General features: G+C 43.1%; 1 protein-coding gene and 1 non-coding gene across 2 annotated transcripts; both read left to right on the top strand.

Moving 5' to 3' along the window:
* Window positions 1-16,971: 16,971 nt before the first annotated feature.
* Trnat-ugu (transfer RNA threonine (anticodon UGU)) lies at window positions 16,972-17,044 on the top strand. Its single transcript has one exon. It is a non-coding gene; the product is annotated as a tRNA-Thr (tRNA).
* Window positions 17,045-23,220: 6,176 nt separating this feature from the next.
* On the top strand, window positions 23,221-24,323 carry LOC124966272 (vomeronasal type-1 receptor 4-like). The gene is made up of 2 exons (XM_047527297.1): window positions 23,221-24,011; window positions 24,263-24,323. Exons 1-2 carry the CDS (start codon window positions 23,221-23,223, stop codon window positions 24,321-24,323), a joined length of 852 nt encoding a protein of 283 aa, XP_047383253.1.
* The last annotated feature ends 352 nt before the right edge of the window (window positions 24,324-24,675 follow it).

Here is a 24,675-nt window from a genome sequence, read left to right as displayed (position 1 = left end):
TAAAATTATGAATAAATATGTTTGATTATTTATAATTTGCTTATTTTAATAAATTAAAGATATTCTTCAAATACATTGAGCTTGGTCAATATAAAAACATCAGTATGGCATACTAAATGTGTTCATATCTTCCAGGTATAAAGGTCCTTAAGGGAGAAAATTTAAAAGGATATTTTTATCAAGCTGCTATTCTCCAAACTAACTTTTGTGTAATGGTAATTTTGAATGTGTAAGAATAGTAAATTTTATTGGGGATTTATTTATATCATTTAATGTTCTGTAACTGGACATGAAGTATATGTTACCTTCTACACTGAGATAAAATTTAAATGTATTTCTAAAAGTTAATGTGAACCTGATCTGCTTAAAGGTTAATATCATGAAACAGGAAAGCAGTTTGCCACTTTGACACACAAAGGGAAAACTAAAAGCTCTCTCAGTTTTTCTTTGATTTATGTTTTAAGTGTAATGTTATATTGTGTTAATGTTCATATAGGCTCAGGAGGCAATATACATAAACTTTGTAAAATGACATTTAAGAAAGAGGTGAGAATTAGCTTCAAAACTAGAATGATTTACCTAAGATTTGTGGAGTCCCACATTACCTGAGTTAAGGCTCTGCCTCTCACCTCACTATATGTTAAAATGACTCCAAAGTAGATGAGACTTGAGCTCACATAAAGTAGTATTCAAAAGATTTATTTTTGATGTAATCTCAAATAGGGAATAAAGTATAAATCAGTCAAAATTCAAGATAGGTATTATGCAAACTGAGTATATTTTATTCTTGCTAATTTCACTTTGTAAAACTGTCACCTGTTAATGTTTTGCAGAGGTATTGCTTCAAGAACACACAACCTAGGTTAACTTGAGATAATAAGCCATCACCTACAGGACGTAGTACATAATGGTAACTTGCAGTACTAGCCTCCAGATAAATAAAAGGGTAAAAAACTGTAAGGTTATAGACCTTGAAGTTGAAGCCCAGTACCTTTAAGACTGGTGAGACTGCTTTGATTTGTTTAAGATCAAGTTTAAGATCTAGATTAACACAAAAGGGCCAAGGAAGTCAGTATTTGTCTTTTGCCTCTGAGTCAGCCTGATCTAGGGAATGTGAGAACTTCTCTAAGGAACTTTACAACTCTGGGTCACATGACCTCCCTCTCCTGGAGATTTATAAGACTGCTGGAGAATAGAAAGACAATCAGTGCACCTGCTGCAAAGAGAAGGGCCATTGGAAATGAGAGACATCCCTGATGCTTCCAAGGGAAGCCACATCATGAAGGAGACCCTACATTGCAGATGGCACTACAAGAGGTAAGAAGCTGCTCTCAAGTTCCCCAAGAGTGACCCTTGTGGGAACTCACCTGGCTCTTAACGGCAGGTAGTAACAAAGTCAACTTCACCAGCTTGATCTTGAACACCTAGCAAAAACAGTTATAATCTAAACACAGTCATAAATGTATTTAAAAAGAAATACAACAGTTCCTTTATTGGAACTTAAGACCTATACTTGTGTTAGTCCTACAGCCATGAAGGTCCCCAAATTCTGAGGAATTTTTCCTTTAGGAGACTCACATTTATCCCTGCCTACCAAAATTACTCCTTAAAGTGACACTTTACCAGATAGCCAAAGCCTACCCATTCCAATAACAGAACACACCAGATGCAGAAAGACCCCCCCAAAAATTATTCCCTTACTCATTGGGCTAAAAACATCCACCAGGATTAACAAAGAAGCAGCAGGTTTAGGAACCTCTATTTACTATAAAATTAGTCAACACAGGTTATTGCAGATATCCAAAAGGTCATTGATTTGGTACTGACTTTACAAACTCAATTAGACTCCCTGCCATGTGTTTTCCTACAACAAATCAGGGTAGAAAGTTGTTTCTTTGTAAACCAATCAGGAGTGATGAGAGACAACATTAAACAAATCTAGGAAGATCTGGAATATGGAAATAGATCTGACTCGGAAGCCTCTTCACATCTCAAATGGTGATTTTCAATATAAGTTTCAAAATGTTACCCATCTTAACATTTTATTTCATAAGTAATTTTATCTCACAGCATGTGTATTAAGTACCTATGTTTTATTGTCTGAGTAAAAATGTATAATGTATTAAAATTACAATCTCAGGTTCTGGCCATGGCCCATGAAAAAGAGCCTACTCTTAATAATGAAGAAGTTTGGGGCAGTTTAGCTGAAGGAATTTCTTCTCTTAACCCTTTTAAATACTTTTCTACACATGTAGCTGGGTTACTAGTTATAACTCTACTGTTAATTTTATTTCTTTTCTTAGTAGGGATTTCAGGTCAGTCAATGTACAAAGAAACAAAATTCCTTTGACTCGAGCAAACTCCTCAGGACAATAGGTGCTCTGTTTGAATGGCATAGAGATGGTCTGCGACTCCTCTGTCCTTGAGGCCTGGAGACATTGTCTTATTAAAAGAACCTTTGGTACTTTGAGAAGCAATCAACTTACATGATCTGTACATGCACAAAGGTAACTGTACTGTGTAACCTAGGTAACTTGATATGACCCTGGAATAGATGATAAACTGAACTGCCTTTCCTATGAGCAACCACTATTGTTCTTTGCCATCCTGTGTGCTTGCCTCTTTATTACTCTCCCCTTAACTCTTATAGCTGGACCCCAATTAAATTTTTCAGTTCTTATTTTGCATAACTTGTCAAGCAGGATGGAAATGATTAAAACACCAGGAAAATATGATTCCAAGGTTAATCATGCTTGCTATGGTCCAAAGGACCCACCCTCCTGAAATCATGGAGAGTAATCCCTATATTTGAGTGAGGACCATGACTAACTAAGAACAATAGGATCCCAACTGCATTACCTGCTGAAATTTTTCACTTAGTATTGGCAAATGAATTAATCTTCACCTTTCTTATAATCACCTGATTTAACTGTACTTATAACTTTTACCCTGCCTATTTTCAATTCTGTATAGGAACAATGTCTTTATAAGCTCACCTTCTCGGTCCCAGCTGCCTCCTGGGACACACATATGCTATTATCCTGCTCACCTCCTAACCCACCGAGATCACAAAGGGGAGCTCCAATTATGATGACCTCAAAGCTCTTCCCCATACATCATTCCCCACTGGGAACTCCATGCCCTATTCTAGAACTCTGAAGGGAGGTTCCCTTTCCTTCAACCGTTATGAACTGAAAGCAGCCAGGCCTGAATCAGCACCCCAATTCTCCCTCCCCTTTCAGAGTCTGGAATGAAGGATTATAAAAAAGCAATATTCCTAAAATACAGCTCCCCAAGAAAAGTGGAGAGACAGTGTGGCTCAGGAGGAGGGAGGGGAAATCAGTCAAACATTAAACCTCTCCCAGCGCACCCTTCCCTAATAGCAATGGGCCTTAATTATAGAACTTCCCCCATCGTAAATGAGCCCTAAATGGAGGCACAGTAAATACTGAAACTCTGGGAAACAATGGATCCCATAATAAGAACAATGATTTTCAACATTTTTGACAACCAATCTTCTAAGTTAAAGTTTTAACTGATACAACTAGCCCCTGATGGTCTACTGCACATACCCCCTTTGCCCCTATGACATATTTCCTAGAATCTCTTCATATTCAAGTCACCTCCTTAGCCAATGTAGTTCTCCAAAATAGGGGAACCACTGCTGAACAACAGCAGAGAAGAGAGGTGCTTTTGTCTTTTTAGTAGAGGAATGCGGTTACTTCACCAACTAATCCAGAATAGTCCAAGGAAAAGTAACTGAACTCTGGGAGTACATTGAGAAACACCACTGGGAATGACAACAGTCACCCCTCAGGAACCTTTTGGGCCAGACCCTACCCTGGCTGCTCCCATAGATGGGCCCTCTGCATACATATTTTAATATGACCTTCTCTGGTAAATTACCCAAAATATTTTTTTCAAGATTGAGTAGAGGCACTCACTAATGAGACTGTAAACCATCTTTTTGTGAGTTAATACAGCCCCCTCCCCAAAGTTTAGGCCTAGAATCCTCTTCCTCCCTGTTCAGCTCCAAGAAGTCAGAACAAACAACATCCCTTAGTATTATAAGACAAAAGGTCAGAATGTTAGGACTTTAGGCCAAAATAACTCCATTTTGAAAATCACCACCTGCCCACCCAGGCATAAACTTCCCAGCAGGTCCACCCACAAAGAGTCCCAATAACCAGAACCACAGGAAAGATGTCAAGTAACAGTCACAGGGCCAGAGTTGTTATTTTTAAACTACTCTATTGTACATGACTATATAGTTTAGACGGTAGTTGCAGATGGGCAGCATGGTAGACTCTCTCTGTCAATAAACCTTTCTTGAACTCAGACATTTGTCTTTCATGGATATTTGCAACAGTTACCCTAATAGCCTGCGTAGGGCACAGAAGTCCACAGTTCAGGGAAATTGTCTTGTGCATCTGCAGTAGGTTTCCCCCTCAGAAACAATAACCGTTCTGATTTTTTTTAAAAAAACACAGGTTATATTTTGGTAGTTCTAGAAATTCATATAAAATAATGATTTGTCTCATTTATACTCACAAAGGTGACTGAGTGATGAAATAGGGAAATTATACTATTGAAGGGAGTTTTTAATTGTTCCCTGAGTGAATGGGACAAGCCACATACAAAGGGTGATGGGGGAAACATCAGATTTGTTCAGGAGTCAGAGTAAGAAGAGGCAAAAGGTCTCAGGGAAAGGTTTTAATCAGAGTTTCCCTGGGAAGTGGCTCAGGGAGATCAACCATTGATGGCTGCCTAGTTTGGCTACTCCTTGAGGTTTCATGCTGTAGGGATGGGGCTTCAATTCCTCCATGAGTGAGAACAGGAGAGGAATCTGTCAGGTGGGCAGGTCCCATGGATCACCTGCCTGCATGTGAAAGCTGGGCTCCAGGCACAGTGACCCAACTCATGGGCTGGATCAGAAGACTTTTTAAAAGGTCAAGTCATAGACATGAAAGTGACTTGTACATTACTCAGGAAAGTTTTGTGCCTGGCTGTTCTTATTCTTAGAGATTATTTCCCAAAAATGTGAATTTCAAGAATTCATCCCTTTTAGTGCTGAGTGAGTCTCAACTTCTTCATCTTTATTTTTAACTCAAGAATAGTTATGCAAAGACTAAAAAGTCAACCCGCACTATGTTTATAAGGAAAAGAGCATTCTTCTACTATTCTCCCCTCATTTCTAAATTCCCTTATTTGAAATCTACATAGACTGAAGTATTTATTATTTTAATCGACAGATTATACATATCTGTGGTTCACAATGAGATTTAGATATGCGTATGCATCTATAGTTTGGAACTGGAATGTCCCCCCAGGACACGTGGTAAGACCTGTTGTCCAGCAGGGTTCTGTTAGGGGGTTTGAATCTGTAAGCAGAAAGGTTGAGTTCAGGGTCTGTCCTTGAAGGGATGGGGACCCCAGTACTCTTCCTCTCTCATTTCTTCTGGGCAGCAAGCTCTCATGGACTTGCAGCTTCATCTTTTCACAGGCCCAAAAGCAAAGGGACCAAGTAGCCAGGGACTTAAACCTGTACAACCACGAGCCAAACTAAACCTTTTCTCTCTGAAGGTGAACAGGTCAGGTGTTTGCTACAGTGACAGAAAATTGCCACACAGAGCTATTGTGAAATAAATCAATTCAAACTAATGAGCATACCCGTCACCTCACATGACTGTCCTATTTGTTTGTGGTGAGAACATTTAACAACTACACTCCTAGAGATTTTGCACAATACATGCTGTGTATCTACCCACACAGAGCATCCCTTATGGGCAGCAAGACTGGGATGCATCCTGAACACCTATCTCCACAGTTATTAAGCAATATGAGTTATGACCTCTTGTGTGTGGGTTGCCCCCCAAAGTTCTCCCTCAAGGTGACATCCATCTATTTGACAACTGGAGGGGTATTTTAGGTACAGTAATTCTGAACTTTACACCACACTCATAGGCTCTTCCTACTATCACATTGACTTTTCTGTTCACAAGGCCTAAAAGTTTACAACATGTTTGCTGTCAATTCCATCTTGACAAGTTAAATATTGCACAGTGACCCTGTTGCCCTCCGAGGATAGGGACCTCAATCTCCTTGTGTTCTTCCCTGGAGACAGAGAGGTAGAGCTGAAAGAGCTGGGACAGGCAGACTTGGTGGCATAGTCTCAGCTGGCGGCAAGGTTTTTAGCTTCTCCAGTTCTTTTCCTGCCACAGAAAATGACAGGGCTCTTGAATGTGTATCTTCTCTGCTTCTCACCCAACTTTTTAGTGTTTTAGCCTTTGCTTTACCCAACAGTAAGAAATGTCCCCAGAGGAACATTGCCTTTTTTCTGTCTGTGGACTCCCTGAAACCATACACCTGTCTAGGTGGCCTGCAGCTGGACCTGGGAACAGTGGCTTCTCTTTCTCCACTTGATCCATATAGCAGGTACCTTGGTTTTTGACCATGTCTCCATCCTTACGAGCATCATGCTGAGCATATGAGCAATGTCCCAGAGACCCTCTCTGAGGTTGAAGAGATGTGTTCTCAGATATCTTGGTGGTGCCAATAAAATGGCAGCAGACTGTTGATCTGCTGGGGGCTCTTTCTTCTGGGTGCACATGATCCTCATTGAAGATCCATGCCAGGGTCACCATGGGTCAACGGGAAGTGGTAACACCACCTGCCACCCAAAGGTGCACATCAAATGGTGGGTATTCAACACAGGAAGGCACACAGTGGTGGGGAGGGACTGCAGTCAGATGGGACTTTTTCTTTCATTTCTACATCAGTGGCAAAGCCAACATAGCCCAGTGGAGTCATGTGTGTGGTTAAGAATCTGAGTCAGGATATACAAGATAGTGGACTACAGGGAGACTGCATTCCTTGTCACTCCATAACTCGGGTTTCAAGCAGAGGGTCTGTTTCTTGGTAAGGCAGTTCTTGCTGTTTATCGATCTCGGGCTGTTTACTCGATTTGTCTACTGTGATCACCTGCGGTCTTCCAGCATAATGACACATTTTTGAATGTGAATTGCTCATTGTCAGGCACCTATCATCTACCATTTGCCTGCCTCTTTCCTGTCCATCACCTGCCTTTCACCTACCCATCACGCACCACCTGAGGTTCACCTCCTGATCATTGTACAACAGTCAACAAACTAAGGAGAGACTGCCAGTGGAGCATGAGCTGCCTACTGTTACCTGGAAGTTCACTGTCACAGTACCCGCAGGTTTGGTTACATGTGGCTGCCACCATTTTGAGACAACATCCAGGCCCCATAGGACCCATGGCTGAACTGACTGAGCCCCATCTCCAGGATACCTTGCCTGACCAATCACTCCCAGCCTCCAGGACCCTCACATTGACTGACTCCTCCCTGCCACCTGGACCCCCAGACCAACTGATGCACCCTATCACCAGAACCCCCAGACCGACTGATTACACCCTACCTCCAGGATCCCACAAACACACCAAACACACCCCATCTCCAGGACCCCTGACTGACCAACCACACCCCACATCCAGGACCTCCAGCCAGCCATGTCCGTACCCCAAGCTGTAGCTCCCCATTTGTCAACACATTTGGAAGCCAGAGTGGTCATATTGGATAATCCTGGATGCTGTAACTCCTATCTTTAGGTGGGGCAAATCCCATCCTGAGATGCCTGCTGGAGACTTGAAGCTCATTGTCAGGTACCTCTCATACATAAGGCTACTTAAGTCTGGGAGGTTTGAGTACTATATGACTGTTATAGTGTAGATTTTCTTTTTTCTCCTTATTGAAAATTTTTAGTTTTATTTCTTTGCTTTTCTCACTCTCTTTTCCTTTTGTTTACCTGCTCCCTCAGAGTCTCTTTCTCCCTTTTCCCATGCTAACAACCAACTTCTTTTGATTACACTCTCACTCTATCTATGATCTAGAACTTCTATATATTCTTTTCTTATCCTATTAACAGCTACTTCCTACACCCTTCCGCATCCTATTTGTCCTCCATTAGAATCTGCAGACCGTATTGCAAATCTATTTGTTATAATGAAGATAATAATTGAACTCATTCTGTCTATTATGACAATATTGTTAATGTCCTCATAGAGGTTATTTGGTTTAGGGTTGCATACTTTCTGATCTGGGCACTGCTATTATTGGTCTCCCCCTGAAAGAAAAGATTTTGGAAACCTATAGGGTCAGTATAAGCCTATATGGGGGAAACTGCAATACCCCAGATCTGCATTGCTGGAGGGGAAGATACATGAATAACATGAAGAAAACAAGGGAAGAAAATGATCCAAAAAAATCTAGATTCTGTATTAATGGAATCCAATGACAGTATGGTAGAAGAAATGTGAGAAAAGGACTTCAGATTATACATGATTAAGATGATTTGTGAAGCAAAAGATGAGATAAGAGATAAAATGTAGGTAATGAATGATAATACTAATAAGCAGTTGAAAGAGCAACTGAAGGAAGCAGAACATCATTTCAACAAAGAGATACAGATTCTCAAAAAAAAAAAAACCAAATGGAAATCCTTGAAATGAAGAAAAGAATAAACTAAATAAAAAACTCAATGGAGAGCATCACCAAAAGTCTAGACCACTTGGAAGACAGAACCTCAAACAATGAAGACAAAATATTTAATCTTGAAAATAAAGTTGCCTAAACAGAGTAGATGGTAAGAAATCATGAACAGAATCTCCAAGAACTATGGGAGATCATGAAAAGACCAAATTTAAGAATTATTGGGATTGAGGAAGGCACAGAGATACAAATCAAAGGAATGAACAATGTATTCAATGAAATAATATCAGAAAATTTCCCAAGCCTGTAGAATGAAATGGAAAATCAAATACAAGATTCTTATAGAACACCAAATGCACAAAATCACAACGGATTCACACCAAGACATATTTTAAATGAAAAGGAATAACATATAAAATAAATAAAGGATTTTGAAGGCTGCAAGAGTAAGGCATCAGATTACATATAGAGGGAAAACAATATGGATATTGGCAGATTTCTCAGTAAACAAATTAGACAAACTCTTAGACACTAACAAAGAGAAGGAGAAAGAAAATCCAAATTACTAAAATTTGTGATGATAAAGGAAACATCATAACAGACACCACTGAAATACATAACATGATGAGAAGCTACTTTGAATATGCATATGCCAGCGAAATAGAAAATACCAAGGCATTGACAAATTTCTAGACACAGATGTTCCTCCTGAACTGAAGCAGGAGGACCTAAACAATTTAAACAGATCAATATGAAGCAATGAAATAGAATAAGCCATTAAAAACCTACCATCCAAGAAAAGCCCAGGACCACATGGATTCTCAGCCGAGTTCTACAAGACCTTCAAAGAAGAACTCATTCCAATAATTCTCAAAGTATTCCAGGAAATAGAAAAGGAGGGAACCCTACCAAACTCATTCTATGAAGTTAATATCACCCTCATGCCCAAACTAGGCAACGACACTTCAGGGAAAGAAAATTTTAGACCAATATCCTTGATGAATATAGATGCAATGATTCAAAACAAAAAACTGGCAAACTGTATCCAAAAAACATATTAAGAAAATTGTACAACATGGTCAAGTGGGGTTCATCCCAGGAGTGCAAGGTTGGTTCCAAATCCCATAAATCAATAAACATAATCCATCATGTCAATAGACTTAAGGATAAGAATCATACGGTTATTTCAATTGATGCAGAAAAAGTGTTTGACAAAATACAATACTCCTTCATGCTCAAAACACTAGAAAAAATAGGAATAGTAGGAACATACCTGAATATTGTAAAGGCTATTTATGCTAAGCCCATGGCCAACATCATTCTTACTGGAGAAAAACTGAAACCATTCCCTTTAAAAATGGGAACAAAGCTGATGCCCTCTTTCACCATTTCTATTCAACATCGTACTTGAAGTACTAGCCAGAGCAATTAGACAGACTAAAGAAATTAAAGGGATACAAATAAGAAAACAGGAACTTAAACAGTCACTATTTGCTGATGACATGTTTCTCTATTAAGAGGATCAAAAAAACTTCTCCAGAAAACTTCTAGACCTCATCAATGAATTCAGCAAAATAGCAGGTTATAAAATCAACATGCATAAATCTAAAGCATTATTATATATAAGTGATGAAACATCTGGAAGGGAAATGAGGAAAACAACTCCATTTGCAATAGCCTCAAAAAAAAAATACTTGGGAATCAGTCTAACCAAAGAGGTCAAACATCTCTACAATGAAAACTTCAAAACATTGAAGAAATAAATGGATAAAAACCATAGAAGATGGACAGATCTCACATGTCTTGGGTAGGCAGAATTAATATTATCAAAATGGCCATACTTCCAAATGTGCTATACAGAGTTTACACAATTCTAATTAAAATCCCTATGACATTTGTCATAGAAACAGAAAAAACAATCATGAAATTCATCTCGATGAACAAAAGACCCAGAATAGTCAAAGCAATCCTGGGCAGGAAGAGTGATGCAGGAGGTATCACAATACCAGACCTTAAACTCTACTCTAGGGCAATAGTAACAAAAATGGCATGGTATTGACATCAAAATAGACAGATACTCCACTGGTACAGGATAGAAGACAAAGAGACATACTCACACAAGTACAGTAACCTCATACTAGACAAAGGTGGCACAAACTTACAATGGAGAAAAGATAACATGTTTAACAAATGGTACAGGAAAACTGGAAATACATATGCAGTAAAGTGAAATTAAACCCCTATCTCTCACCCTGTACAAAACTCATCTCAAAATGAATCAAGGATCTGGGAATTATATTGGAGATCCTTCACCAAACATAAGAAGTAGGCCAGAATCTCCATCATGTTGGCTTAGGACCAGACTTCCTTAACAAGACTCCCATATCACAAGGAATAAAAGCAAGAATCAATAAATGGGATAGATTCAAATGAAAAAGGTTTTCCTCAGCACAAGAAACAGTAATGTGAAAAGAGAGCCTACAGAGTGGGAGAATATCTTTTCCACACACACTTCAGAGAGAGAACTCATCTCCAAAGTTTATAAAGAACTTGAAAAACTTTACATCCCAAATAGAAAGAACCCATTCAATAAATGGCTAAGGAACTGGGTAGACACATCACAGAAGAAGATATACAGGCAATCAACAAATATACAAAAAAGTGCTCAGCATCCCTGGTAATTAGATAAATGTAAATTAAAACTACCCTAAGATTTCATCTAACTCCAGGTAGAATGGCTGTTAACAGGAACACAAGCAATAATAAGTGTTCACATGCATGTGGGGAAAAAGACACACTCATACATTGCTGGTGGAGTTACAAATTGGTACAGCCACTCTGAAAAGCAATATGGAGTTTTCTCTGAAAGCTAGGAATGGACCCACCATTTGACCGAGCTATCCCACTCCTTGGTTTATACCCAAAGGACTTAAAATCAGTATACTACAGTGATGCAGCCACATGAATGTTCATAGCAGCTCAATTCACAATAGGTAGATTGTGGAACCAACCTAGATGCCCTTCAATTGTAGAAAGGATAAAGAAACCGTAATATATATACACAATGGAATATTACTGAGTCAAAAAGAAGAGTAAAATTATGGTGTTTGCTGGTAAGTGCATGAAGTTGGAAAATATTATGCTACGTGAAATAGGCCAAGGCCAAAAAAACCAAAGACCAAATGTTTTCTCTAATAAGTGCATGAAAATATATATAGATGGGGGGTGGTGGGAGGAAGAGAAGAATGAAGGAACTTTGGATGATGTAGAGGAAAAAGGGATGGGAGGGGGTCAGAAAAGAAAAATAGCATGAAACAGACAGTTCTACATATATGAATAAAGGACACAACCAGCACAATTGCAGAGGAGGATTCATGGATTCAGGGGCCTTAGTCCACCCAAGGGCAGCTCCATTCCTTGGGGCTTGAGGTGAGGCTGAGCATCATGGAGGAAGAATGTGACAGAGGGAAACAATTCACATGGTGATCAAAAAGCAGAGAGAGACTTCACTTGCGAGATGTGAGTACCCAAAGGCACAACCCTGATGCTCACCTCCTCCAGCCACCTTCCCCACCTCTGATACCACTCAGTTAATCCCTATCAGGGATCAGTGTGAGGTCGGGTGCTGGTAGCCACAAAAGGTGTCAGAGCAAAAGCGGCTGAACAGAACTTGATTGGGATCTGCTCTCGGGTGAGATTTGCCAGGTCACCAGAGTGAAGGGCTGGAGAAGTCACATTGTAGCCTACAATGGAGCAGCATTTTGTAGTCTGGGATAGGTGGGGGATGGCTTGAGGATTTTGTGTCCCCCTTGGGTTGGCTGGGGACTCTGTTGATTGATGGGTGGTTGTAAGATGCCACTAGGGTTTATCTATCAGCTTCTGATTGGTTGTTCTTTGCCCATGGGCTGCCTTATACCCTGCCCCCATTCAGCTACCTCAGACCACTCTAACATTCTGGAAATTTTGATGATATAGTGAGCTGAAATCCAACTGGCTGCTTCCTGCTTATTAGGGATCATCATGTGGAGATGGCTCCAATGTGAGTTTGGTTGGGAAGTAGCTGTAAGGGTGCAAGAGCATTTGGTTGTATGTTACTCTGGAAACCTCACTCATGTGGTGCTGAATGACCTGAAAAGACAGAGAGCATTCCTTAGTAGGAATGCTATCACTAATATGGAAGTAAGGATATGGGTCAGTCAGGTGACAAGGGTGCAGTTTAACCATCCTGGCCAAGGGTCATTTGATTGATGCTGCTTCAGTCTTTCACTCAGATGTCTGAGAGTTTTGACATTTTTCTTGGCAAGCCCAGTTTCACTGATGTAGTAGAAGCATTCTTCTTTTAGGAACAGATATGTTCCCCCTCTGTCTGCTGTCAGGAGATCTAGTGTTTGGCAATTCTGTCAGGAGACTTTGGCATTAAATGTTATTTGTCTTTCTAGGGATGCCAGGAGAATCAGATACCTCCACTGCCTCTTGGAGTTGCTGTTCTAGCCTTTGGGTGGCAGTGGCTGCATAACCAAGTCCTCCTGCCCCCAACCTGGAGGCCATGAGTGAGGAGATTAGGGAGTGTCCGACCACCACCATAGGAAAATAGCCCATTGTAAAATCATCTGGGGGTGGGTGCTTCTTATGATAAACAAAAAGACATGAGTACTGATATGAGATTAATACAGAATAAATGTTGAAATATCTTGAACATGGCAATGAATATCATGAAGATGACAGAAGTCAATGTCTCACCAGGAGGTGGAAGAACTGAGAAGTTGTTCCCATAACAAGGTCTAATAAAGGCTGGAGAGGAGAAGGCCTTTATTTGGGAACTTTAACATTGTCAGAGTTATCAGGAATGTAAACACAAGGGTACATCTTAAGTTACATTTCACTATTGTTTCTTTTTTTAAATACCCAAGAATGGCTATGTTTTGGTTTTAATTGTTTGGCTAGGTGTTTAAGATCAAGCTGGTCAAGCTGACCTGTTCCTGTCTCTGAGAGTCAGTTGAGTTCCCACAGTGGTCACTTGTGGGAAACTTGAGAGCAGCTTCCTAGCTTCTCTAGTGCTATTCGCTATGTAGGGTCTCCTTGATGAGGTGGCTTCCCTTGGAAGCATCAGGGATGTCTCCCTTTTTCAATGATCCTTCTCTGCACCAGGTGCACTGATTGACTTCTCATCCTCTAATGGTCTCAACAATCTCCCTGATCAGGAGGTCGTGTGGCCCAGAGTTGTAAAGCTCCTTAGAGAAGCTCTCTTGTTCCCTGGATTCAGGCTGACTCTGAGGGCAAGAGCCAAATACTCTTTTTTTCATGGATCCTTTGTTGTAATCTCAATTTCTAAGTTTGATCTTAAACATCCAGCAAGCCAGTCTCACCACTCATAAAGTAAGAGGACAGGGCTTTAATTTTAATGTTTATGACTGTGCAGTTATTGATCCCCTTTTATTTATTGGGGTGAATGTTATATGTACTGTACATGTTGACTTACTATGTCTAATTTAGGTTGTTTGTTCTTAAGTAGTACTTATGCAAAATAATAGGCAACATTTAGAGTTTACAAAGAAATAATGGAATCAACAACAGTAAAAGATTTAGTTTGTTTAATAGCTATCTTGAATTTTCCCTGAACTATTCATTATATCCCCTGTTTGAGAACACAGTAATTTTACAACAAAAAAAACAATTTTTCAAATATACTCTGAAAATATGAACACATTTAATATACAAAGAAAAGTAAAAGCATAATTATCTTGATGTTTCTGTCTTAACCAAGTTTAGCTTTCAAAGCAAAATTTAGATTCCATAATGTAGTATAATACTTTAAAAGTTGTTTACCATAACTGTATACACCCAAATTTTCAAAATACTTGTCATTTTAACATATAGATTAAACTCTGGTTTATATCAGCACATTAATATTTGACCTTAAGGAAAAATTTTAAAGAGATTTTAATCGCTGGTCTCACATACATATATAGCCAACCTAATTACATACAACCCATGGATATTTGCTCTTTACTCACACACAGACTTTCTTAACACTTACTTAGACCCTCATGCATTTAAGCACTTTCTTAGCCAGAAACACATCTTTCTACTGAATATATTTCCATACCTAGAACATTTTATTTTCTCTTTCCTATGTGATGATACTTTTTGTTTACATTCTGAAACAACTCTTATGAAATTTTCTTATTTAGATAAATTACTCCTTTTTAATAAGATGAAATATCTTATGTTTTTTTGCAGTACTCCAAATGAAACAGCTAAAATTTTTGGATCCCTGTGTATATAGAATTGCACTTAGTAGGACCCAATTTTTAGCAACCTTGTCTTTAGTGATGCAACAAAGCAATTTTAAACACTTTTCATTTACCAATGTATGAAAACACCAAAGATGTTTATGTATGTTACCCCATGGAAGCCAAGGGTACTCGATATTCTCCAACAGCCTGCATTTTAACTCTGCAAATTAATCAGATGTCTCCAAGAAACACACTTGAGTAATCCCACAAGGGTCAAATCGAACTTACTTATTTTATTGGAAATCCAACATAACAGATAAGTCTATTTAACAGTATCTGCCATCTCTTTTCTGTCAAAGAAAAGTCCTAGAAACAATTGATTAACATCAATTAACATTTTCTTTATTTGACACACTGGAGGCTGTGAGGTAATTTTAAAGACATTTTACTTTCATTTCTTTATGGAATTTAAATTGAACCTTTTTCAATCTTGTGAATTAAAGGTATCTGATACATTTTTCAATTTTAATTTCTTGAGTGCTCCCTATTTATGTCCATTATGATATCATGTACATAACTTTTGGACACACAGTAGACAGACAACAGGATATACTCATGACACAAAAGCAAAGGCCTTTTTATAGGTGATTCTCCTTTGCAATGTAACAGATATTCAAAAAGTTGAGTTGAATAAAAATAGAACTGATCCAAAAACATAATTTTATGAGCTCAAAAAATAAAGAATTTAAGGATAAAGCAAGAGTCCTGGGAAAATGAAATGGCTGGTAACTATTTTAGTAAAGCACCATACAATGTACTTTTGCTACAGTTCAATGAAAGACTCTTTATTTCACCTATGGGGAGAGTTATGTCCATTAGGCAGACCTGGTCAGCATGATCTTGTGCTGCATGCTGGGTGCGGGTTCATTCATCTGGAGTGAGAGTGGAAGAAAGAATGATATAAAGGTCATGTCATGTGAGATCATAAGCCTGATAAAGATATGTAAATTCCTTATTATAAGTACAGGGGTCAGCAGAGAAAGACCCTAGGCACTTTTTGATCTGGGAAAGATTCTGAAGTGAGAACAGGACATGGAGTCACGCAATGCCCTCTGCACTGGCTACCTTTTGGAGAGGACAGAGGAGTTCTGGGTTAGACAGTGGAATCCTGATGAGATTGGGAATGGGTGCTAACAGGGGAGGATAGAGGTGAGTGAGTGTAGGGACATCCTGGGGGAGGAGAAGGAGGTGAGAGTGGAGGACTCTGAGGAGGAGGAGGAGGAGCTGTAGGTGTAGCGGAAGGGGTAGACTTACAACTGTAAGAGGAGAAGAGGATGAGGAGGACAACCTCTGATCTGAGTAAGGAGGGGGAGGTTGAGAGGGTGGAGCTGAAAGCAGCTCCAGTGAATCTGAAAACGAGGACAAAGAAGTGAGAGAAGAGTGGGGGAGAGGTTCGGGACCATCCCTGGGGAGGAAAACTTGGGCAGTAGAACAGGTAGAATAAAGGGAGGGATGAGCCCACAATTTCCAAAAAGTTTGACAATAAGGCACTTGTGTCCATTTCTCTATCTGGTGACAGTATTTGCCCAAATCAGTGAGGATTTGAAAATGAAAGGTTCCCTTCAGAAGCCATCTTGAGCCATTATCCAAAATGTACTGCATCCAGGCCATAGTCAAGAAAAAGACCAGCTGCTTACTGTGTAAGTCATGGGTGAGTGCTAATTTGGTGAAATTAAGGTACAGACAATACAAAGGAGTCTTGCAGTCTAGGGAGGACCTGGAATTTCCCATGGCCTTTCAGTATTACCTGGGAGTGAACAGGAGCAGGAAATGGTGTCCCAAGTTCTGGTCGTGATCACCCAAGAAAGAGAGAGGGCAGGCCAAAGGTAATAACTTATTCTTAACCTTTGGGGGCTGGGAAAGAAATGAGAGGCTTGCCAGAGACTGGAACATCTTCACAAGCTAACAGTGCCCAAACAGAACCAGTGAAGTTCTGTGGGGGTCAACCAGAAGGCCAAGGGAAACATAGGGAAGGAGGTTACCCCACTTCTGTCCACCCCAATGAAGAGAAAAGGATGATACAGGAGTTTCCTTGTCCACCTGAGGGAGAGGGTGGATCTCCCAAAGGGGAAGGTCAATAGACCCTTCCCAGATTTCAGCACCAAATATAAGATTGGATGTGGTTAGCCACAAAAGGAGTCAGACCAAAAGCAGTTGAGGAGGCTGGGGAGATAGCTCAGTCGGTAGAGTGCTTGCCTTGTAAGCATAAGGCCCTGGGTTCGATCCCCAGTTCCCCCCCAAAAAAAAAAAATCCAAAAGCAGTTGAACAAAGCTTTACTAATGGAGACCACCCTGTGCACATAGGGATGGCCACTATTGGAGAAAAGAAACAAACAAACAAACAAAAATGCAAGTGCCAGTGAGGAAGCTTTCTGGTGTGGCGTCTGTGGAAAGCAGTGTGGCAGCTCCTCCAAAACCAAGATGGAACCAACACATGACATCACATGTCTGGACGCCACTGGGACCAACAAAGGTAGGACCTCCAAGAGGCACCACACACCTGTTCAGAGCAGAACCACAGCTGAGAGGGGGGAGCACCCGGTGTTGGCCTAGTGGTGAGTGGATAGAATCTCACACAGAGGAATGTCATTTCAGCTAAACAAGGAGTGCCATTCTGCAGTACACTGCAACATGGAAGGACCTTGAGGACATTGTGCAGAGTGAACTGACCCATCTTGTAGAAAAACACTGCAGGACTCGGCCGAGGGGCACAGGTAGCCTGGGGGCAGGTGAAGGATGCTGGGGCCAGTCAGAATGGGTTCTTGGCACCAAAGATGAGACAGTTTCATTCAAGACTGAAACATATCACTTAGGTCAAGAACTCATGTCCCTCATGAAAGTACAAAAAGAATAATGTGACATTGGATAACTTTAGAGTATTTCAGGAAAAATAATTCTAAGGACTCATTACATAGATGAACGTATGAACACTGGTCCCACTTTCCATCACAGACTCTCTTTCTGGCCAACTGTTGAGCTGATGAGGACTGTTCCCATACTTGAGAAAATTTCAGCTCATGTCTTTTGAGCCCATTTGCCTAGAAGATAATTTTGACAGATCTGAGTCCATAAAAAATATATTGCAAAATGAAGGATACCGAAAAATCTAATACAACACTGAATGATTATGGAAGATAATATTCCTGCAAGACAGCCCCCAAAGAAAAACAGAGGGATAGTGTGGCTCAGGAGGAGGAAGGGGAAGTTGACCAAACACTAAACCTCTCCCAGTGAATCCTTTCCAAAAAACAATGGGTCCTGAGGGGATAAAGCAAACTTTCATCCTTTCCCAGGCTGATCCCCAGCATCTCCACCAAAAGCAAGCATTTACCCCTTCTCAACCCCAGTGCATCTAGAAGGAAGGAGGCAAATACTGAATGCTGGTTCCTGAATTTTGACCTTCCCCCATCGCAAATTAAATGGAAGCACACAAAATATTGAAATTCTGAGAAACAGTGGATCCCAGAGAAAGAAAATCAGTGGGCAAGATTCGAGTACTCGTCCTTCAGGATCTGGACTGTCTCAACCTTTTTACAACTACCTTCCTAAGCTACAGTTCTAACCTGCACAACCAGCCCCCAAGGTTCCAAACTAGATATCCTCAATCTGCACTGAAACTATAGAAACCCAGACTCCTTCTGTAACCTGGGGGTGGCACCTCCATTCCCAGAAAAGGAGCCCTCCCCTGCCTGAGCTTTGGACTTCACTGCAGAATAAAGGAAGTTTCCTGATCCTAGGTTTGCTTCCCATCTCCTGCCTCCATCATTTGTGGCCATGAGCTTACAAACTGAATTGAAGTATTTCATATATAAAATATGTCAACAGAGGAGCTGTCTCATTTAAGTACCAGTTTGGGAAAAGACAGACGTCCCAGCCTGGTGTGTCAAAAACATTCTAGGAAGAAAACACACACATGCACATGCAGAAGGCTCGTCTCTGTGTGAGACAACATCTGCTTGGCTCCATCCTCTCCACTTCCTTTCACTATATGTATAAAAATATGAACCAAATATTAAATGGCATTTTTCTAACACAAAATACAATATTTTCCATAATTTTCCTGTGTTCTAATTTTTCATTATTGGTCACATAGTATTTTAGTTTCTTCCTTCTTCTCTATAAAAACACTAAATGAAATAAATGTCTTAGAGTTCTTTATGCACCCAAGTACGTGAGTATATTAGAACTCTGTGTAACAAGCCTTGTAGATTTATGCTATAGTCTTATCATTTGGAGTTTTGACATTCACATTTAAATGATGTGAAATCGATTGTAAGAACCTTTTTGTTTTCCATAGCTTTCAAATGAGAGTGCTTCTAAATAACTATTATTTTGCAATCAGATTTCAAGGTTTTGCACTGCAGTAAATAAATTATGTAGTTAAAACTGAAAAGTGAAGCTGGAATAAGAATTGGGGGAAAATCAACTGACTTGGAAGAATAAAACCCCGGCTGTGGTGGGCAAGGGAGAGGGTGTGAGCAGGTCTCCAGGCAGTAACTCCTTGGCTCTGAGGACCTGGGACAGTGAGTCTCGCCTAGGGAAGGGGTGAGGGCCCAGCCAGATGGCCAGTGGATACTGCCTGCTGCAGTACGACCTGGGCGTCCACTCCTGGTGCAGTGGTCTCTGCAGAGAAGAGGTGAGAAGCAGAGCATGTAGACCTGCATATTTTCCAGTGTACACAGAAGCACTTGAAATAAAAGGAAAGAAGGGAGTCACAGGAGGATATCAGATGACAGATGGATCTGTGAGGCCAACTGAATGAAGGAAGGAGTCCAGTTGTTTCACAGATGAATCATGAAATGATTTGAGAGGATGGGCAGGTCTCTCAACCCACGTGGAGTGAACCCAAGAAGGCCACAATCTCAGCCTCAATGGGACCCAGAGTCCTGTTTACCCTAAGTTCTGTGCTCTCTTTCCCTCAAGCACTGAGTTACTTGGAGAGAGTGAAGGGGCAGCCGATCCTGCTCACAAGGTTAGAGAGGACTTTCCTCCTTGGTGCAGTGAATCCTTGGGGAGAGAGGGAAGTATGGTGCTCTACCTCCAGGATGGCTGTCAGGCAAGGTATGACAGGGAGGCCCAGATCTGGGAGCAGGTGAGTGCTCACTAGCTGAGCTGTGAATCTGGAGCCACCCAGGGGAGCGTGTGCCCGTCCCACCCTTACTCCTGCTGCCATGGAGACTGGGGTCCTTCAGTGGAATCGTAAGCCTTTCTGCTGCAGGGTGATCACACGGCAGAGAAGGAGATCCCAGATGACCAAGGCCTTGGCTTTGGGAGCATGCCAGTGTCACCTCCGGGCCCTCCAACAGCTGTGGGAAGTTTGCAGATGAGGCTCCAGTGCAGAGGGCTGGCTGGGAGGAAGGCCAGGCCCCAGAAAGTGTGACACGTGCCAGGGCACTTCTCAGCCCAGGCCACGATGCTCCTGCTGCTGGCTTCCACGTCCACCCTGCATGCAAGAGTGTTCATCCACAGAATCCTCTTGAAATCCCAGGAGGAGGCCACTCCTTCCAAAAGCTGATCTTCAATGAAATAATAGCTCCTTCCCACACTGATGTTACTGTATCGTGATGGCAGGACACATCCAGGCAGGAATGGAGGGTGGTGCCAGTGTGCGTGGGGGTGGCTCTTTCTCAGGAATGTACTTGTTGTCTGTCCTCAGAGATGGTGGTCCCTCTGGGGCAGGCACCTACCAAGGGCAGGGTCGACCTACGTGCTGTGGGTACTGGATCTGAGTGTCTCTCTATGCCACTTGTACTGTTTCCTGTTTTGCAGAGGATGCCTGGGACACACAAGGTTAAGTAATGAGCTCCAGCTCACTGCACCATAGAAGGTGGGGGACTCGTTCACACAGTCCAGCTCAGCAAGCTCTGGACCTGCACTCTTCTCCCAGCTGAAAGCTGCTGCATGTTCAGAGAACTTGCTCTGTGCCAGGAGTGGACCCTGGGCTCCCACACCTGGGTCACTCCTCAGGACTGCTGCAGGGGAGTCTGAGGCACACAAAGGTGAAGTCACTTGAGGCACTAAAGGCAGGTCTGTTAGGACTCAGGAGGCCTGAGGCCAGACAGCCTCTGCTCCGTAGGGGCCTCAGAGGGAGTCAGCCTGTGCACAGACCCACCACTCAGCAGTGCTCAAAGACAGAGGGAGGGAGGACCCTGAGTGAGCAGGCTGTCCACCCCAGCCCTGCTGTAGATCTGACTGGCTGGCTCCCTCACTCCTCTACCCACTCTGCAGTGCCAGTCCACCCCATCCCACGTGCCCTGGACAAGGCAGCCATGGTCACTTTCAGACCCTCTGCTCAAGGCAGGGGTGGGTTCTGCAGGATACCACGGAATGGCTGCCTCCCTTCCCTCCCCTTCTTTCCCAGCATGTGCATCTATCAGGAAGTGTGGAAAGATCCTCAGCTGAACCTGGGGGATTCTCAGGAAGGCAGTGCAGCAGCTGCCTTCTGCTCTCAGCCCCTCTCCTCAGAACTCCAGGGCTCCCACGCCTGTCCCTGGGCTCCACTCAGCCACACTTCCCAGGAGAGGGGAGCGCTCCACACTTCCAGCCTGGCCCTCTGGGCAGGCTCAGACTCAGCTACAAGTCTGTCCTGCTTGCTGACAGGAGCAAGTGCTTTTCAGGGATGACCTCAACTCCCTGAGCAGACCCTGTCAGCCCAGATCCTGAGCAGGCTCAGTCTGCTCTCTTGTGGGGTGAGGTGGGAGGATATCAAGACTTCCCCTCAGGTTGTGCCTCCTTCTGACCTGTGGGCCTGTCCTCTGTCCCCTGACCATGCACTGCCTGGGAACCAGCACCACACAGGCGAGCTGTCTGTACAGGTGAGTTCTTTTCTTGCACGTCCACAGAATGCAGAGGGCAGGATTGTTTCCCACCATCTGGGCCAGGCTGCAGTCTTCAGGGGTCTACTCCCTTCCGGGGACCAGGAGCAGCAGGGGCTGAGTGCACACAGGGGGAGGACCCTTGCTGAGGCTGGGGCAGGCTGGAGGGTGCCTGTGGTGAGAGGCTCCCTGAGCCCCCTTCCTGGGCTCTTGCCCACAGCTGACTGTGGTTCCCACCCAGCAAGCCCCTGACCATCTCAGAATTTGCCAGCTCTCCATTGCCCCCTCTCACGGCAATCTCAGGCTGCTCAGTGGAAGCTGTCACTTATCCCCGAATGTAGGGAATCTCGAGGGCAATATCTACAGAGCTGAGGGACATTCTCATGATGTGCATATTCACACTGTGACTCTGGGTTCAGAGGGAGGTGAGAATTTCTGTCTCTACTCGATGCACCAGTGGCTAGTGAGAGGCTGTTTTCCTTTCTTAGACAACAGGAGTAATAGTGCATCAAACACAGAAGGATCAGATACCTGCAGTTCCAATTAAGGAGGCCCTAATGAGGTCTCTCTAATGTCTCCCAGACTTCATACCCTCATCCCTGCTGTTGCATTTGCACAGAAGAGAAAGCCCATTTCTCCCAGGTCCCTCTGGGCTCACCTGGAGACTGGGTATCTGGCAGAATTGTCCCTTCCATTGTTGGTCTGTCAGTTAGCAAACAGTAGTACAGCATAGATTACATTACCTCCAAATGAAGCATGCTACTTACAAGGATTCACGTGAGCTCCACTCCGTGCCTGGCATGTTCAGACAGAGGCAATATTGTTGACTATTTTCTAGATATTAATAATTATACTTTATTTCATGACGAATTGGTTAAGGGTCTTCTAATGCCATCCTAACACAGAGCAACTAGATCATCCAGTATTTCAATATTAAGGTAAGTGTGCTCTTTTCTTTCATTTTTTGATTTTATCACATTTTGTGCACTCATAATGTAGGCCTATATAACTTTAAATTGGATTAATAGGAATTTAATCAGCAGGAGAACAGAACAGAAGATAGACTGCATAGGAAAATGGAAGAGGGACATGTTTGCCACATGCCGGCTGCGACAGGGTGTGCAGAGTGGAATGTCACCTGCCTTCATGTGTGCAGGGGTAACTGTGCTCCTTGAGTTGGACAGCCTGGGCTCCACCAAGTCCTGGCCTCTGGACAGTGCAGTGCTAGGACTGGGAAATCTTCAGCATCTGGGGACACAGGGACATTCACTTGAAGGAGGTCTCACCAGATGGGACTCTCATTCAGGGCTGCTCAGAGATTCAAATCAGGGGATGTCCCAGCAGCACTGGGGGAAGTGCCAGCCCCTGGTAAGAGCAGCAGATGGGGCTTTTACTACGGTGCACACTAAGCCAGCTGTATCCACACAGCAGGGCACACCAGACCAGGCAGCTCCTGTGAAAGGCAGGCCTCCTGGTGACTGAGAGGCTGTGAATGTTGGGGTGAACAGTGGTGCACACAGTGCCAAGAAAACCACCCTGTGAGTGTGTCAGGGGACCTCTGACCCTGGCAGTGAGGGACACTCCCCAGGAACTTGACAGATGGCTTCTAGAGACGTGGCTGTTGGACTCGTCTTCCTGTTCCAGACTGCAGTGGGCATCCTGGGCAACTCTACCTTCCTCTGCTGTGCTGTGCTCAGTGACCTCGCTGGGAACAGGGTGAAGCCCACAGATCTGATTCTCAGGAACCTGGCCTGGGCCAACTTCATGGCTCTCCTATGTAAAGGAGTCCCTCAGACAATGGTGGCCTTCAGCCTAGATCATTCCGTAGATGATGTCGCTTGTAAACTTGTCTTCTATTTCCACAGAGTGGCCAGGGGGGTATCTCTTGGCTCCACATGCCTCTTGAGTATCTTTCAGGCCATCACCATCAGCCCCAATAACTCCAAGTGGGCGCAGCTCAATGTCAGAGCCCCCAAGGTCATCTGGCCCTCCCTGTGCCTGTGCTGGGTCCTGCACATGCTGGTGAACGCCCGGATTCCCATCAATGTGATGGACACAAGGGGTGGGAGAAATCTCACTGGGATGAGGGATTTTGGTTATTGTGCTGTCAGAAGTCCCAGGAGACAATTTGCTACATTATATTCAGCCCTGTTGGTCTCTATTGATATCCTGTGTTTGGGACTCATTATGTGGGCCAGTGACTCCATGGTGTTTGTCCTGTCCAGGCACAAGAAGAGGGTCCAGCACATCCACAGGTCCTTGCCTTCCAGGTCTGTTCCTGAGAGCAGGGCCACCCACAGCATCCTCGCCCTGGTGAGCAAGTTTGTTGTCTCGTACTCGACCTCCGCCCTCTTGAGCACATACATGGCACTCCTGGATGGAGCCATGAGGTGGTTGGTCCACACCAATGTTGCAATTGCTGCATGTTTCCCAGCCTTCTCTCCCTTTCTGCTCCTTAGTCACTACACCTCAGTTTCCAGGCTCTGTTCTTGTTGCTGCTGTCAGTTGACAAGCTGTCCAGGCACATTCAGAGAGCTCTAAGTGTTATGCTTCCTGACCACCTTCCATTTCTTGTTTCTTTTGGTTGCTGGATGGTGTCATATTCCCAGCAAGAGCTCCTCAGGACATGTGCCCGTTGCAGAAGGTCCCATCCATCACTGGTTGTGAAGGAGTCTGGGATCCTGGCAGTGCCTGAGTCATAATGCAGACACTGATGCAATTTCTCTCCATGGTCTCTTTGGAGAATGAACATCACAGTGCTAGAGATCCAAGTTCTGGGGCTAAAAGGATGGTAGCAGTTGTGGTGAGCTTCCATGCGCTGGGGTGTCCACCAAAGGTCTCCTCTGTAGTCACAGGTTAACCAGAATGGGCCTGCTTCTAGATCAGTGACCAAGAGGTGGGACAGACTGCCAGGCCCCACAGGAAACAGGAAGAAGTGGTACTGGAGATGATGTGGAAGGAACAGAGTGGCCTAGGAAGCCTGAAGACATGCCAGTGTTGGATACTGCACGGGATTTATTGTAAGATGAGAGACTGTGTTCCTCCATCCCAAGG

This window comes from Sciurus carolinensis, chromosome 16 (assembly GCF_902686445.1).
Source record: "Sciurus carolinensis chromosome 16, mSciCar1.2, whole genome shotgun sequence".
Classification (NCBI taxonomy): domain Eukaryota; kingdom Metazoa; phylum Chordata; class Mammalia; order Rodentia; family Sciuridae; genus Sciurus; species Sciurus carolinensis.
Note: the sequence above shows the minus strand (reverse complement) of the source record. Positions and strands in the feature narration are given on the sequence as shown.